Below are 18,883 nucleotides of genomic sequence, written 5' to 3' on the forward strand. Positions count from 1 at the left end.
ACCGACTGAAGAAGAGAGTGGGCCTCCAAGGTGTTGAAAAGAATAGCTGCTCAGGAAGCAGCAAGCGCGCCAAACTCTGAGCAAACGAATGCTAAATGTACAGAGAAAGAGTATGAAAACTATAAGCCAAGTGTATTCACTGCACGTTATCGTACAGTGTGCCGTTACTGGTATATATATATATATATATATATATATATATATATATATATATATATATATATATAAATAATTAAATATATGTGTGTGTGTGTGTCTAACATAATGTGTGGGACAAAGGCACTTTCTTCCTTGATTTACCACTTAAACTGCTCCACAGTTTAAAATGATAAATTAAACAATTTAGACATGATTAAAATGTACTTTACCTATTTTAATTTAAATTGCCATTAAAGTGGTTGTGATTATACAGGTGTGTTTCATTGCTTCATAAGTGCAAGCAAATGACACCTAGACTTGCTACTACATACAGACTACCTTCAGAGTCTGTAGTTGCCATTGTTTAACATGAGGACAGGAGCAGTGCAATGAAAGTCAAAGAAGCCATTATGAGGTTGAAAAACAAGAAAAAAAACCATTACAGACATCTGGAATATCATTAAGAAGAAAAAACACATTTGGTGAGCTCAGTAATCAGTAAGGAACTGATAGGTCAAGAAAGGCCTCCACTGCTGATGAAAGAAGAATCCTCACTATGGTAAAGAAAAAGCCTCAAACAGGTGTCTGTCAGGAGGCAGATGTGTCCGTGTCAGAGACTAATATCTGCACAAGACTTCATGAACAGAAATACTTAGGCCACACTTCAAGATGTTAATCACTACTTAGCCACACAAACAGGATGGCCAGATTACAGTTTGCAAAAAAGTACTTAAAAGAGCCAGAAGAATTCTGGAAAAAAGGTTGTTTGGACAGATGAGACCGTATATAAAAAGTGTTGTCATTTCTGCATGGTGTGACCGAAATGTATGCAAATACCATTAAATGAAAGTCTGCAATGTGCACTTTAATCAAGTCTCTATTGTTTGATTTGTAATTTTAAATTGTGGAACAGAGGGGTAAATCAAGGAAAAAAATATATATATGAGATTAAATAGGATGGTTTTCAGGTATGATCTGAATTTTGTGATCATCAGCCTTCAGAGATAAAATTATGCAATGAATTCTACAAAACAAGAGGCAGACGTGTGATTGAATATATACAAGTGTTGAGCAGAGGAGCTTTGGGATGGAAATAAGGCAGATGTCTAAAGGTCAGAGCTGTCTTACAGGTTCATGTGGGCTAAAGAGCAACAACAGATATTTTGGAAATTACAGCTTTGTCAGACTTCAGAAGATTAATAAAAATATTTGCTAATGCCTGAACACAAGAAATTAGCATTCTTTTCAAAATGGTATGATGAACTGGTTCAAAACGTTGGACACCCAATCGTTCTTATAAATGAGCACAATCTATATTCAACAATCCCATAGAAATGGACCACCTTGTAGCATAACTACTGACAGCATGGCAGTGCTGTGGCTACTAGCATACCCCAAAAGACCATGGTCTTGGGTTGGAATCTTCCTGGCCACTGCCTGTATGCAATTTAAACATTATACACATACTCCCTGTGTTTGTATGGATTTTATATGGATTTTCCCCGGGTTCTTCATTTTTTCTCATACAGTATATTCCAGGTTGACTGCTATACTAAACTGTCTTATTAGATCACTAGCTTTTAATTTATGGTGGGTTCTTGATGTAGGCTTGGCTGAATTAGACAGAAAACACAAGGGACAATTTGTAGATTTAATATAAATGAATGAATACATGATAATAGTGCTCAGTCACATTCACATCAGGGACTTTGATGTCAACAGATAATGGAAATTCTAAAACAAAAGTAGAACTATCTGTTACAGTGCATACTGACTCACAACCTAACTTTACTCTCTTCCAGACACATAAACACCATCCTGGCAGCCTGGTGGCAGCTTGTGAATTGTTTGTGTATATATCTGATTTATTTAATCTGTAACTTTTCCACAATTAAATGAATTCCATTATTTTTTTATAAAGTCCCTCACACCTTTGGACAGTGAACAGTGTGTTTTTTTCTTGAAGCTATGTAACTCAAGTGAAATGGAATGAAAACAGAGTATTTTAATTAGAAACTAGTGAAAAAATAAAAGAACTATGCACAAACTGCAGCGAGGATGGCCTGCCTAGCATCCACACTAGACTGGTATAAGCCCTCTTCCCTAAGATAAGGAAATTTGGTATTTTCAATCCTCATACCCCTTATTGCAATGATACGCAGCATTACTTGTACAGCTATCATGGCACAGGTGCAAGTCTGATGTCACCCAATGAATTATGGAGACAGTGGTCTTAGACCTACAGCTTTATTATAGAGAACATATCACTATGCCTATACCTTATGTTCCACCACCCTGGCATTTTGATGATGTATTGCATAGTATTATTCTTCAGATCTCATCAGATAGTTAGTTATAGATGTCAACAGTTATTTGCAGAGGGGCTACCAGAAATTATCCAGCAAACCTGATCTTTCTTGCATTCTGACACAATGCCAAATTGAAACTCAGACGAAGTCATCTTGGGTACAACCAGGTGACTTTTCCTCAATACCTGTAAAAAGTAAGTGAACAACCTTTATATTAGGTGTAACAAGGCTCCAACAGTATGTGTGGGTAGCAGCTACAATAAGGTTTAACTTAAATGACATGCAAGAGTTGAAGTTGTCAGGTGGTGGTCAGAGACAAAGATACAAACTTCAGTGGATATTTTTCTCAGTAGTTTTTTTTCTTGGTGCTGTAATATCTCTCTCCAAATCCTGCTCTATCCTTTTCTTTCCTTCTTCATCTCATCATTGAATACAGAAAAAGTCTCCATCAGTGAAAAGCTTGATGCAAACATAGATTTTTAGAACATAGGAATATTATCAGCTTAAGCAATATCAGCCTATAGCCTTCAATCAGCTTGTGTATGTACAATTATCAACAGTAAGAAAACTCACCAACCATGGACAAACCTAGTATGTCACATCTTTCAAGTTTTTGGCAAATTGAGAAAATGATGTTGTCCCTATAATTAACGATCTCTAAATTTCATTTTTCCTGCATTTTACTTACACAATTTTGTTTTTTTTGATGAATCAACAACATCTGCCATTTAAATCACACAGTCGCAGTTTAAATCATGTGATTGTAATCTGTCGTTTTTCATTGGTAGGCAGTCTTTCCTCATTGGTCAATGGAGTTGCTAGTTTTTTGTCTTGCAGTATGTAAAATTCGGTACCGTAAAATTCTGTGTACATATTAGCTTCTTCCATTGTGCTATAGCAGGAATGAAGACATACAGTACCTTATAACATCAGGAAAGACCTAGTAACTCCAAAAACTAAAAAAAAATTTTTTTTTTAAAATGGCAGTTACTAAGTTTCCATTGAAAAAATTGAGAAAAGTTAGAATAAATGAAAGTTAGAATAAATGAACTCTATATCAATAAAAATAATCATAAATACAAGAATGCATTTATATCATCTCAAGCATAAATTTTAGTTTTCTAAATGTTTAGAGACCTGTCATGTTGTGAATTTACTGCGACCACTGACTTGTCACTTTGGTTGGTTCAGAAGGTAACCAGTTTAAGAAGTCCTTGATGATAAACAAGGATGTCTTGGAACACATAGATTATGAAGGATTTAATATACTGTATTTCTTTAGTTACAATGAGTTTTGGTAAACCTTTGTAAATGAATAACTGATCTTAAGATTGAGATCACAATATTCTTGGCATAATGATACTTTCGGGAAACTCATCCTAGACTAGATGCTATGAATGCACTAGAGTACAGGCAAATAATTCATTCCTTATTTATCTATTTAATTGTGAGAGGAGGCACCTGTACAGCAAAAAACTTCAAGTCAAGTCTCCTTTAGATGGTATGAATGGCAAAATGCTTTTAATGTCTTTTCATTCAGAGTGAAAAAAAGCATACATGAACTATAAAGTATAATTAAAAGTTTCTAGCTGCTAGGAAGAAGACAAAGAAGGATGTTTTCATCACACCATTCTGAAGGACAGTATAACTAGGTTTGGTTGAAAATTCCATGGTAAGTTTCCATCCAGCATCTATGACAGTGGTCATTGTAATTTCGCATATTACAAACCTTGGACGCTTTTTTTTGGTGACCTCAAATTCAGCTAATGCTGAAGCATGTCTATAGTCTGAACAGATCTGCGTGGTTTACATTACTATATTCACAAGTCACACATTAGAAGACTGAAGCTGCTATCAAAATTGCTGCTGGAGATGTTTCAACACATGCAACACTATTATCTGGTAACCCTTATAAAACATTCCTCCAATGGAAGCTTACTGGTGAAACTCCCATTTTGATCTCAAGTTTCAAACACTTCAGTTAAAGAACAAAGCTCTACGTGCATTAAATTAACATTAACACCAGCCATCTATAGCATAATCCCTCTGCTCTAGCTATGATGTGGCTGGTTTAACACATCAAGGCACACTCACTTCACCAAACCAATGCAATTCCGTATATAATAATGTTTGTGGACAGCTGAAGATGTAAAATGATGAAGAAAAATGACCATTGCAAACCTTCAAAAATTTCTGAAAGCAGAGGAGCAAAGCATAAACTCCAACAGCAAGAGCACAGCTGCACGTGCGCAATATGAACTGATACATTTTGAGTATGACAGACCATTATATTCAGTATTCCAACCAAACAGGGAAGTGATCTTCCACTTTCACTCTAGATCAGGGGTCCTCAATCACGGTCCTGGAGAGCTGCAGTGGCTGCAGGTTTTTGTTCCAACCCAATTGCTTAATAAGAGGCACTTATTGCTCAAGTAACGCTTCTGATTCACTTTAGTTGTCTCACTCGTTAAGATTTTGAAACCTTTTTGCTTATTTTAGTCTTAAACAGCTGTATTCTTGGTTTTTAATTGCTCCTACTTAGCAATAACATGCAAATGACAAAAGAGACCAGCAGTTCTCCATTTAGCTTGTTACCATTTACATCTGTGTGTGTTTATCACGCACTATTGGGTTTAATTAAATACTTGGAAGGGAAGTGTAGAGAAAAAAATTAAAGGCCTAAGAAATACTTATCCATTTTAGCCTTCAAATCATTTGGATGATATCCTTAGAAAGGGGAAGAAAATTTAGGATATGAAAATTACCAGACATTGCAGAGTTAAAGCACTAAAGCCATGAAATTAAATTATTGGCAAGAATTGCTTTCTAATTAAGCACCTGGGTTAGAACTAAAACCTGCAGCCACTGCGGCCCTCCAGGACTGTGATTGAGGACCCCTGCTCTAGATCAACATGACATAGTCAGGACTTATTCACGACAAGATGTCAAAAAAGTATCACAGTAATTTTGGTCCTTAACTTAATTGTGTCATACAGTTATTACATGATAGTGTATCTCTGCACTAAATACCTTGTTTCAACCAATCCCACAGATAAACTTGATTTAAATAATATCTGGTGACTCTGAATGGATCTGTGTTAAGGTGATTTCACTTTATTCTTCATCAATCCATTCAAAAGTCTAAGTTAGTTAGTTAGGCCCTTTACTCCTACAGGCACATACGCTTCAGCTTGCTTAAAATATCTAAATTCTACGCACGTCTTTCCTGAGGAGATGTACCTGATTAGCAGTAATACTCAGACATACTGTGGCATTCATGCTTCTTTACTTGAATCATGAGGTTCAGTGTGTCCTGTAAAATACCACCACCACCAATCTGTATTGTCGATATCCAGAAAGATGAATCCACGGTAGTCTGGAGTTTTCAAAATATCATGCTTCTCCAATGTGAATTATTCGGTAAAGTTAATCTGCCTAGGAAAGGTTTTTCTAGTCACTAATTTCCCAGAAAATGTGCCCTGTAACCTGTTGCAAAACCACTTTCAGTTTTTTGGTGATTATGAGTTGAATTTGGTTTGTGTGATTATCCGCCATACCCCACCTGTAACGTGTTCAAATCAGTTGTACATTTTGAAATGTTTCTTTATAGTTTTATAGTGAGATGTTAGTTGATACTGTATAACATTTTATACGCATACTGTAACTCCAATAGTTCCTTCATCTATTACATGTGTTTAAACACAAGACCAATGCTAGCTAGATATTTTTGGGGTAAAGACATTGATGAATGACTGAAATATGAGGAAATGAATGCTAATGTATGAAAAATAAAGACTAGGGACCACAGATGCGCAGATCACCAACAGTAGAAAGCCACTGTCTAGCAACTAAACTAGCCGGAATGTCAGAGTATGACAACAAGAATATTTTCTTTGCCTAATACCGTGTAGTCCATTGCCTACACATAACTGATATACAGTATAGACAGGCAAGTTAGGATGCAGGAGTAAAAAATCCACCTACTGTAGGAGGAAATGATACAGCATTTGTGCAACCCACACTTTGATGAACAACAAATTCTTTAGATATTCAAATCAAATATCTGTCAATGGGAAACACACGAAAATGTAATATTGTAAGTAAGATTAAGTGAGTCCTTTGTGTTTAGGTTAGTTCAAAATGAAAAACTTTACATGAACAATTTGGTTTTCTTGCAGGTTTGTAAGCACATTCATTTAATCATTTTCTCTACTGTGTATGAATGCTAAAGTGCTTTTAACACTCCTTTTTACCTTGAAAAGACATAATTTTTAAACTCTGAAGGCATCATGCAAGGATTAGCCAATAGCACCGTGAAACACAAATAAACAGTCATTAGTCATTAGCTTTGTTTAACTGGTAAAAGAAATTGTAGGATTACATATTATCATGTAAAATGTATAAGCATTGCGTATACTGTATGTGTGTTTGTTTGCACATTCATAAGACAAAAAGGTAAAATTGCTTTGCAAATCTTTACACACACACACACACACACACACACACGATACAGAATATGTGTTATATAAAACTGATTGATGATTATTGAGCTTGACCTTGGTGAAGGATACAAACACATTGTAACTCTTTTAAGACAGACCACATACTCATTTCTGGACAAAATGAGGATCGGAAACAACAACAACACAATAACTGAATTTCTTTAACACCTACAAAGACCTCTTATAATTGCTTCTTTATATCGAACCTCTGCAGCAAAAATGCCAATTTTTATAAAACATTCAAGCAATAGCTACAAATTCCATAGTTGTTGCTGTCTGGAAAAGCCATTCTATAAAGAAAATCTATTTTTCAATCTTATTTCCTTTTCAACAGAGGGCATGTTTCAGGTCGTGTATGTACCTTGAGGAAGGCATTTGACAAAAGTGTCTTTTATATATAAATATATGATAAATGCTATGACTAACAATAGTAAAAATAAAAGTCTTAGGAGTAATAAGACCATATTGAACTTCCAACATTGCTGAAGTGGGGACAGCTTAGAGGCTTAATATGAAAAAGACTTAATTTTTCTTCAGTTAATACTTACAAGGTCTTCCTGATGCCCCTTATGTTAAGCTTTTATCTCTTCTTTTAGGAAACTTTATCATTACTGTGCAAAAACTTACTTAAATAGACAGAAAGTAATAATCAAAGAATAGCAGCCTGCTGATAATATCATATAGTCTCTAACATTCTCAAATTGATTCTTGGTTATGGGGAGCCAGAAATCATTACAGCAATATCGGGCACAAGGCAAGAATGAATACCAGGGCATAAGCATGCACACACCCACTTCAGGCCAAATTCCACACGATGTAACCTGTAAGGTCAGTAAAATTCATGTCTTTTCAATGGTAATTTGGTAATCCTGGACTGGCCTGTGAAAATGGGAGTTTTGATGACTCTTTTATAATGGATAAGCATTTGCTCCAAGGATTACTTTTTACCTTGAATATGACGGTTTCTATAGTGAGATTCTAAGTCCAACATGGATGGATGGAGGAATGAATATTTCTTCATTAACACTGTTCAGATATTCTCCAGAGTAGACTTAACATTCAATGAAAACAGGAGTATTTGAAGAAAAACTTACACAGATACAGGGAGAATTTCCAAATTCCACACAGACAATAACCGGATGTAGGGCAGTTGCAAAAAGCAGTTTGGCAATACCTGAAAGAAATTTAGGAGACACTGAGAACATCTGCATTTATTAATGGCTATATCACATGCACTTCAGAACAGATCATCCACCTGAAGTTAAGCATGTTTGGGCCTAGCCAGTACTTGGTTGGATGAAGTCTGAAGATTCTCAGTCATCCAGGTGAAATTATCTGGTAGTTGAGTCATGGCAACTGGACTTGTTTCTTGTTAGGTAGATATATTTCACTGCTCATCCAAGCAGCTTCGTGATATAACTGATAACAATATTACAAACGTGCCAGAATGACCTTGTAACTGCACTCAGTGCCCCAGTAAATAATAAATTCTTTTTCTCTGAGGCTCTTAATTATAAATGACCAAGTTTCTCAGCTCACAACTTTCCACAGTGACATTAAAACCAGGATTGAACAGAACTCTTTAAAATTAAATAGCACGAAAACTGGACTCCTGCAAATTGGCACTAAAGCACAAATTAAAGAATGAGCTCCTTTTCAATCACTCTTGATGTTGATCTCATCAGACCTTCTTCTAATGCAAGGAATCTCCCCCCTGGCAGATGCCCCTTCAAATCTTATATCACAGCTCCAGGCGATTCAAAACTCTGCTGCAAGAGTCCTTACACGGGCCTGCAAAAGCAAGCACATTACACCCATCTTGCTTCACCTTCACTGGCTCCGTCTCTTTCAGGATTGAATATAAAATTATACTAATAACATACTAAGATTTACAGTAAATGGCCTTGCACCAGAGTACATCAGTGACCTTCTCTATCAGTATGCTCCTGTTTGCCCACTGAGGTCCTCAGATTCTATCAATCTTGTTGTGCCTCACAGTAACCTGCAATCTGTGGGTTACAGGGCCTTCAGCTCTTTAGTGCCCAGACTTTGGAATGACCTCCCAAAATTAATTAGATCAGTTGACTCCATTCAATCTTTTAAAAACAACTTAAAACTCATTTGTTCAGGAAGGCTTTTAACTTAACCTAACATTCAGCCCCTTCTTTCAGCTTACCTCTCTGTCCAGATGCTCAGGATAATTTGTGTGTGTTATATCACAAAGTATGTTACTTGTTCAGGCTTTTCTTCTAGTACTGAATTTACTATTTTACTCTTGTTTATTGTCTTTTATTCTATTTAATGCATTGCATACCCTGTATTTATCTGTTTTAGTGTTCTATGCAGAAAATATTTGAATCCAATGTTACATATACCTTGCTGCTCTTTCTAAAACTCCATGAAGCACCAGGATCATGGAAACGCTGCTATATAAATAAAAAGTATTATTATTATTATTGTTATTATTTGGTCAGCATTAGCAAATATGGATTAGTCAGCATATCACTATTCAGTAATTATTTTTAAATAAGGACTGGAGAGGATTGACACTTAATTACAAACATTCTATATGTTTATAGTTTTTACTTCCAAAGCTGTTGTATAAAAATGTTTTGTGTTGTTGTGCTGAGCTGTCACGCTCTCTGTATCTTGATCCCTTATCCTGTTTTTCTAAACAGTGATGGAGGAGTAACAGAAGGAGGGTTGGAGGACAGAATATAAATTTTCATTCATAGTTTAATTGGTTCAGTTAGGGTGGGTTTTTGACGTGTATATGTTATATAATTCCTCTTGTCTTTCAATAGGGAGAGATTCTTCTATCCTTCTTATAGTCTCATATATTTCAATATGTTATGTCTTTTCAATATTCCTTATCTGATTCTTTTACTTTAACAATGACTGCCTTGGAATGTGAGAGGTCTTGGAGTGAATGTCAAAAGAACTAGCATTCAGGACTCTTTATGGTGTTTAAAGTGGGCATTGTCTATATTCAGGAAGCTAAACTCCTGGAGGGTGACATGTCACATTTTCCAGTGAAAGATTTAAAGTAGTTGCCCCCTCTTCTGCTGCTTACTTGCAATGCCCAACTAACACGCTAGTTACTATAATAAACATTCAAATGTTTATTCAAATAAACATTCAGCCACATCTTGTACTGGTTTAATTTCTTTGGTGTCTCTAGAGATTGAAATTGTACTATTTGAATACATGTAAGCATAGGGAATATTAATACCACTGCATTTTTTTTATTAAATTTTTTGCAATTACACTTGAAATGTTTTTAAATTCTTAAACTACCATTCTGTAATTTCAGGTTCCTGAAGAACACCATGCTTCTCATGAGGAGATGACTGCAGTAGCAACAGATGAGGGAATGAATGCCTAAAAAATCAGACAGGAGTATAAGGAGTGTCTCAGCCTGATGAAAAGCTGAAACTAATGTGAATTAAAGTGATGTGGGAAACTTCAGCTAAGAGCAAGAGCGGCCTGATGCTGTGCAAAAATTCTACTTGCATGTTACGTCCTGAAAGGAGAACTGCCACTATCAACCAACAAACTGTTTACTTGAATCTATTATTCTTTTTTTATATAACCTTAGATCTGAATAAGGGTGCAGATCATAGGCCATGTATTGCTGAACTGCAATGATTATCCTTGTTAATGCTACAGACCATGGTCATCACTTAACTGCTGTGCTCTCAAACAAGGTCCTACTGAAATATAAGAGTGTGGACGTCACATAATAAAGGAAATCCATTTCAGGTCTACAATTTTATTTTTCCGGTTTTTGAAAAATATGTAAATTGTTAAACTGACTAGAGGGCTTTTTTACATTCAGATAACTGTGTGGAGTCTGCACTTTCTCTCCTGGTTTGGCTAGGTTTTGTTCATTTACATTTACAATTTCATTTGTTCAGTTAGCAAACACTTTTATCCAGAGCAACTTACAAAAGGGATCAACATAACTGAGAAAACATCTGGGGGGACTGCGTTGTGAACAGTTTAGTTTTCAGGTTTCCTCTCACCTCCCAAACATTGTAATGATTTGGTAATTCTGGACTGTCCTGTGAAAGTGGGAGTTTTGATGACTGTCTTTTATAATGGATTTGCATTTGCTCCAAGTCCAACATGGATGGATGAATGAATATTTCTGCATTCACACTGTTCAGATATCCTTCAGAGTAGACTTAATATTTTCTATTATGATAAAAAGAGTATAGAACTAAAGTGACAAGATCAGACAAGCTGTGGATTTATGAAGACAATGTCTGTAATTCTGCTGATGTAAGGGAAATTAAATTTTCAGAACAAATATTTGCAAACGTACAAATGAAGTCTAAACATTTTTAATAGATATCTGCTTTTGTTTTCCATCATAGCAATAGCCCTAAGATGAACTAGCATCCCACCCAGGATTAATTGCTGCTTTATATTTGATGATTCTGAAACAATCCAATACTAAAAATAATTGATACTAATATGGTCATGCTTTTTCTTGCAGACACCACATATTAAATTGCTTTCAAAACAAGAACTTAATAAGAACTAGGTCTCTATCTGTGGCTTGGTACAAATTCTACTCAGTAACAGCTAATAATATCGAATGTTAGCAAAAGAACAGTACACAAAATAAATATGCTAGAAGTTATTACAAATTTCAAACTTGAAAAACTGTCCTTTGTATTATTTGTCTAATTGCAAGCAACATATTGTTCAGACCACCGGTCTCCAACTCTGGTCCTGGAATGTTAATGCGGCTGCAGGTTTTCATTCTAAACCATTTCTTAATTAGTAATCAGTTAATGATGCTAATCACCCTCATGCATCAGATATGGACACCTCTGTTTAGACTAATTGATCTTTGTCATGTAGCAAATGAAAAATCTTGATAAATCATATAGGGAAAAATCTATCTATCAAAAGATGCTCTTAAAAACTTGAAGAAAGATACATTTAAAGAGATGTGTACTGCCATGGTTAGTGCTACTACCCTAGCACGGCCACTTTCCTTGTAGAGCCTGAATGTTCTCCCATCTCTGCATCTTTTTTCCTCTTGCTAATGGATTACTAATGGATATAAATTGGCTCCTCATAAATGAACATAGGTGAGTGCCAGGGTTGGTTAATGGTCAGGATAAGCCTCTGATCTCTAAAACAATATTTAAAATACTTGTAAGGATGAATAAATTTCAACTGTGTAGCCTTCACACGTTTTATTAACATGCTTTCTTTCATTCTGATTTCATAATAAAATATTTCCAAGAAGAATCATAGCTTTTGATATTAAGAATAATTAAGAATGAATTCAGTGAACTATATTTCAAAATAGAGTGCAGTTTAACAGTAGCTTGATGACTATGGTCTCAGTGTTAGTTTGTTGCAGGCAAATACAAAAAAGATTTTGACCTCTCGTTTATCATGTAAAACATTCATTTTCAGGTTTCTTATTTGTTGCCTATCTGTACCCTTTAAAGCATTATTTTTCTAAAGTCTGTGTGTGCCCGTATAGAATTGTGTACGGTTTTACTATACCAAGGATTAAAATCCATATTTGTTTCTTTGTGTGTTACCTTTTGTAACAAGGCAGAAGTAATAACTTCAGTGTAAGAATGTACTGGACATGTACAGTTTGTTAAGGCTCACTTTAACCTCTGTAATGTATTTTCCAAATGTGACAGTGTTTTGAATAAACAGCTCCCCCATGCTTTTTTGGTTATCAATAAAATGTTTCTTTCATTTCAGCTTATAACGCACAAAGTCATTTATTAATAATGATAAATACTGAAATTCCCTTGCAGTCAAATATATATATTTTTTGTTAATAAAGAATTAAGTGTTTGATTACAAGTAACTTAAAACTAGTTTGTTTTACTTATTGACTTTTTATGTGTCTTAAATTATGTTCAGCTGGTTTGATATATTAACCTTTATTTAATTTTAAATGCTGCAAATAACCATTTTTAATATGCAAATTTAATTTTGTTGACTAGATTCACTTTCTGACTGAAAGGTTTTATAATAGGTTGAATAGTTTGTGTTCTTTTTTATTTATTCCTTACGTATAAAGAAAAGGGTTGGTAGCTAATCTGGGGGAGCACTAGTTTTTCACATACTTGGACTCCATTATGATTGGGGACTGGGGTGCTTCTTGCATGGAATTTGCTTGTTTTCCACATGTTTGTGCAGAGAAGAATGGCTCTTCCATATAGGCGAACTAGGTGGTTGTCTAAGGTAGCAAAATGGATGTAATTCTTTTAATTATTACCAGCGTTGACTTAGAAAAACTCAAACCCAATATGAATTCAAGTATACAGTATGAGACTGCTCGAAACAACAACCCCAGACAGACCCCCCCCTTTAATTTTTTATATGTGTAACTATGTCCCAAAACCTAAGATGCCCTATATACAGTATGTGTGAAGATATATAAGGTCCAGTTAACTCTAAACAGTCTTTGTCACTGTGTTTGTGTTCTGTCATACGCCGACATTCCATTCAAGACTGATTCCTGTGTTATGGCCAGTGCTACTGGGACTGCTTTAATCCTCCATAACCTCAAACCAAATAAGCAAGTAAAAAAGAACTAAAAGCATCTTCATACCTGCATGAATTGCATTGACCAAAGTTCATATGGGCGTGCTCCTTCATTTCAAACTCATGCCGTTATTTTGTTCAGGTGAAATTAAACTGAGCCTATATAAGTAAGTGTGGACATGGGTGTGTGTGGCTAAGTGTGTTTCCTGTATTGTTGTGTTTGCTTCTGAGATAGGCTCCAGATCCTAACATTAAATAAAATTTTAAAAACGTACAGTTAGGTCCATAAATATTTGGACATAGACAACTTTTTTCTAATTTTGGTTCTGTACATTACCATAATGAATTTTAAATGAAACAACTCAGATGCAGTTGAAGTGCAGACTTTCAGCTTTAATTCAGTGGGGTGAACAAAACGATTGCATAAAAATGTGAGGCAACTAAAGCATTTTTTTAACACAATCCCTTCATTTCAGGGGCTCAAAAGTAATTGGACAATTGACTCAAAGGCTATTTCATGGGCAGGTGTGATCAAGTCCATCATTATGTCATTATCGATTAAGCAGATAAAAGGCCTGGAGTTGATCTGAGGTGTGGTGCTTGTATGTGGAAGATTTTGCTGTGAACAGACAACATGCGGTCAAAGGAGCTCTCCATGCAGGTGAAAGAAGCCATCCTTAAGCTGTGAAAACAGAAAAAACCCATCCGAGAAATTGCTACAATATTATGAGTGGCAAAATCTACAGTTTGGTACATCCTGAGAAAAAAAGCAAGCACTGGTGAACTCAGCAACGCAAAAAGACCTGGACGTCCACGGAAGACAGCAATGGTGGATGATCGCAGAATCATTTCCATGGTGAAGAGAAACCCCTTCACAACAGCCAACCAAGTGAACAACACTCTCCAGGTGGTAGGCATATCGATATTCAAGTCTACCATAAAGAGAAGACTGCATGAAAGTAAATACAGAGGGTGCACTGCAAGGTGCAAGCCACTCATAAGCCTCAAGAATAGAAAGGCTAGATTGGACTTTGCTAAAGAACATCTAAAAAAGCCAGCACAGTTCTGGAAAAACATTCTTTGGACAGATGAAACCAAGAGCAACCTCTACCAGAATGATGGCAAGGAAAAAGTATGGAGAAGGAGAGGAACAGCTCATTATCCAAAGTATACCACATCATCTGTAAAACACGGTGGAGGCAGTGTGATGGCTTGGGTGTGCATGGCTGCCAGTGGCACTGGGACACTAGTGTTTATTGATGATGTGACACAGGACAGAAGCAGCCGAATGAATTCTGAGGTGTTCAGAGACATACTGTCTGCTCAAATCCAGCTAAATGCAATCAAATTGATTGGGCGGCGTTTCACGATACAGATGGACAATGACCCGAAACATACAGCCAAAGCAACCCAGGGGTTTATTAAAGCAAAGAAGTGGAAAATTCTTGAATGGCCAAGTCAGTCACCTGATCTTAACCCAATTGAGCATGCATTTCACTTGTTGAAGGCTAAACTTCAGACAGAAAGGCCCACAAACAAACAGCAACTGAAAGCCGCTGCAGTAAAGGCCTGGCAGAGCATTAAAAAGGAGGAAACCCAGCATCTGGTGATGTCCATGAGTTCAAGACTTCAGGCTGTCATTGCCAGCAAAGGGTTTTCAACCAAGTATTAGAAATGAACATTTTATTTCCAGTTATTTAATTTGTCCAATTACTTTTGAGCCCCTGAAATGAAGGGTTTGTGTTAAAAAAATGCTTTAGTTGCCTCACATTTTTATGCAATCGTTTTGTTCACCACACTGAATTAAAGCTGAAAGTCTGCACTTCAGCTGCATCTGAGTTGTTTCATTTAAAATTCATTGTGGTAATGTACAGAACCAAAATTAGAAAAAAGATGTCTCTGTTCAAATATTTATGGACCTAACTGTATATGTGGGTAGATGAATAACTGTATAGATAAATGTGAAACATTACAGGCAGTGTTACCTTTAAGTTTTCTTTTACTATGTGGTAGCACTGTGCATCATATTTGTTGATTATTTACATATTTTCCTTACATGTGGCCTAAAAAAATGACAAAAAATACCCTTTATCAATGTCTTCATTTAATAACACAGTGCTTCCATTAGGGGTGCCTCTTAACCTCCATCCATACCTTGAACAGGTATTTAACTCTTGAATTAAAAGCATTTTGGAAATGTTAAACAAACAGTAATTTTAACAAGCTGATTTGATAATGCAATGGACTGCTGACCTCATAACTTTTCTCATGATTTTATGTTCTTATACTAGACCAATTAATTCAATTTATATCTATATATTTTTATTCTTAGGTAATGATAATATCTAATAATGGGTATTCAATTTCTGAATGGATTTTGCCATGTTATTGTAGTCTATGTATGACATTTTTCAGGTAAGGTAGACAGAAATTTTGAGTCTCACTACTCATGACACTAATTATGGCACTTAAGAGTGACACCATAAGGCATGTTGATTAGCAAATACAAGTAAGTATTTCACTGTACTCTGTACATGTTGTAACTGTAACTTATTGTAACTCGTTGCTGGCAGATGCCCCTTCTAATCTTATATCACAGCTCCAGTTGATTCGAAACTCTGCTGCAAGAGTCCTTACTCGAACCAGCAACAGTGAGCACATCACACCCATCCTGCTTCGCCTTCACTGGCTCCCTGTGTCTTACAGGATTGAAAATAAAATTCTATTAATAACTTACAAAGCTTTAAATGGCCTTGCACCTGACTACATCAGTGACCTTCTAAATCACTATGCTCCTGTTCGCCTACTAAGGGCCTCTGATTCTGGCAATCTTGTTGTGTCTCACACTAACCTGCACTCTATGGGTGACAGGGCCTTCAGCTCCATAGCACCCAGACTTTGGAATGACATCCTGAAATTAATCAGGTCAGCCGACTCCATTCATTCTTTTAAAAAACAACTTAAAACACATCTATTTAGGAAGGCTTTTAACTTAACATTCTGCCCTTTCTTTCAGTTTACCTCTCTGTCCAGGTGCTCGGGATAATTTGTGCGTCTGTTATATCACAAATTAGGTTATTTGTTAGGTTTTTCTCTTAGTATTGAATTTAGTTTTTTACTCTGGTTTATTGTTCTTTATTCTATTTAATGCTTTGTTATCTGTTTCATTGTTCTATTCAGGAAAACATTTGTATCCAATGTTATATATACCCTGCTGTTTTTTTCTAAGACTCTGTGAAGCGCCTTGAGCATGGGAAAGATGCTATACAAATAAAATGTATTATTATTAATTATTATTATTATGTTACAATAATGACCCTACAAACATTATTTTCTATCACTTGCACAGCAAACTAGGAAGTTCAAACATGGCATTCTCAAACTTTACAACAAAATACATGATGTCTGTGCAGGCTGTGTTTTCAGCAACTTTATGGCTATGAAACTTGAATAACTTAGCCATTTGAGAAAAAATAAAAACTCCACAGAGAGAGAGAGAGAGACAGCGTGGAAAAAGACACGTTGAGAGAGAAAGAGGAGTTCACTACTTTGCAAGCATCTGCAGCATCAACTACACCCTGCACTCAAATGTCTTAAACATGTAATCCACATGTATAATGCTCAATTCCTGCTAGATTATATCTCCATTAGTTAGCAAAAAAAGAAGCGATGCATCAACAGCCCTAACAAAGTAAATGAACACACAGTATATGGCTTACTAATGATAAATGGGGAAATTAAGTAAAAAAAATTACATTTTCAACTGAAGAGAGAAATAGTAAGGAAATGCCACTTTCTTTTTTAACATTTAAAAAAATATGAATAACTTAACACCTGCTTTTTCTAATTAAATCTTCAGATCTAACATGAAACTGCAGCTGTGCAGCCAACGTCACAATGCTTAGTCATCACATTAATCGCGACTAAAGAAGAAATGGTTATCAAGTGGTGGGCAACCATAAGAAACTAAGTAAAGATAAGTGTCCAGAGGATTCATTATAATATAGGAGCATATATTAGATAGATATAGATATAGATAGAGATAGATAAAACTTTATTTGTCCCCAGAGTAAATTTGGCTTTGTGCTAATATCTGGAGGTTCCACACATTTTCCAACAGCTCCACCCATAACTCCTCACTTTTAATGTAGCGGAATAGAAACCATGCTCTGTATCCAGAAGGTTAGAGCACTCAAGAACAGTCATGGGCTTGTAGCATATAATATATAATAGCTGGGTATATGTTCACTTAAACTCCACTTGAAATAGTACTTGACTTCAGAGATAAACCACAGCTGAACTGCAAACAGAGAACTTTGCGCAAGTGAAAGGTAAACTCAGAGATGAGATATTTTTAAGAAAGATTCATTGATAATCTTTCTTAATGGTTGATGTGTAATTTACGTATACAGTATATCATTAATACACTGTATATCAAGCACTCATTCCACCTGCACTTCAGAACAGCTAACCTACCTAAAGCAAAGCATGTTTGGGCCTGGCCAGTACTTGGAAAGAAGACCATTTAGGAAAAAATTGGAATCTAACTGGAAGAGGTGTTGGTGGAGTCAGCAGGGGGCACTTAACCTGTGGTCTGTGTGTGGCTGATGGGGATGCTGTGCCATCCTTCAGATGAGACGTAAAACCAAGGTCTTGACACTCTGTGGTCATAGAAGATCCCTAGGTATCTTTTGAAAAGAGTAAGGTGTTTTCTGATGTTGTGGCACAACTGCCCACCGAGGCCTGGTCATTTTGGGCCCCTAATCATGCCCTGTTTCTAATTGGCTAACTATCACTCACCCTTTTCAGGTAACAGCTAATGGGTGGTGAGTGCGTTGGCATAACAATGGTTGTCATAAGGTGCTTTAAGAAGGTTATTAATTATTATTAATATCCTGTTCTCCACAGAACTTCTGTTAAGTTGTTACGTACTTCACAGACTTCAGATTAGCTACATTAAGCCAAAATGAGAAAGGAGCATTGAAACCAAAGGTAACACTTGATTAGTTGGCAGGCAGGAGACAAAGGATATGCTTGCCCCAAATCGGCATTGCAAGGCAGTAAATATTTAATTCGCGATTTTATGTAAAGAACCACAAGGATGGTTCTAAACATTCTACAAAACCCTCTCGTAAACAGCCCCAGGGGCCTAATTTAATTAAAACTGACTCTCTTTCTGTTTAGCTATTTTTTCTTTTCCAAATAAAGGCAATGTATTTTTTGGTAAGCACCCATGCACAAGTAATGCTATAGAGGTTTTGGTTTGCTAATATAATTCTGTTTTTTATGCGCCTGTGTCTTTAGGTTATGGAATATGCAAATAGCACAGCTATACACTATTGTCATGTATATTCATGAACATAGCTTATAGAATTCTAACTGTTACAGTACAGCACCTTC

The 18,883-nt window shown here is 35.9% G+C and overlaps 1 protein-coding gene across 1 annotated transcript in view; it reads left to right on the forward strand.

Moving 5' to 3' along the window:
• The window catches only part of rhbg (Rh family B glycoprotein), an 83,186-nt gene extending 70,533 nt beyond the window's left edge, over positions 1-12,653 (forward strand). Inside the window, exon 10 of the mRNA XM_028793998.2 lies at positions 10,263-12,653. Within this exon, the coding sequence (XP_028649831.1) occupies positions 10,263-10,334 (72 nt within the window). The 3' untranslated portion in view covers positions 10,335-12,653. The remainder of the gene's footprint in view (positions 1-10,262) is intronic.
• Positions 12,654-18,883: the final 6,230 nt, after the last annotated feature.

Source organism: Erpetoichthys calabaricus, chromosome 2 (genome assembly GCF_900747795.2).
Source record: "Erpetoichthys calabaricus chromosome 2, fErpCal1.3, whole genome shotgun sequence".
In the NCBI taxonomy this organism is placed as follows: domain Eukaryota; kingdom Metazoa; phylum Chordata; class Cladistia; order Polypteriformes; family Polypteridae; genus Erpetoichthys; species Erpetoichthys calabaricus.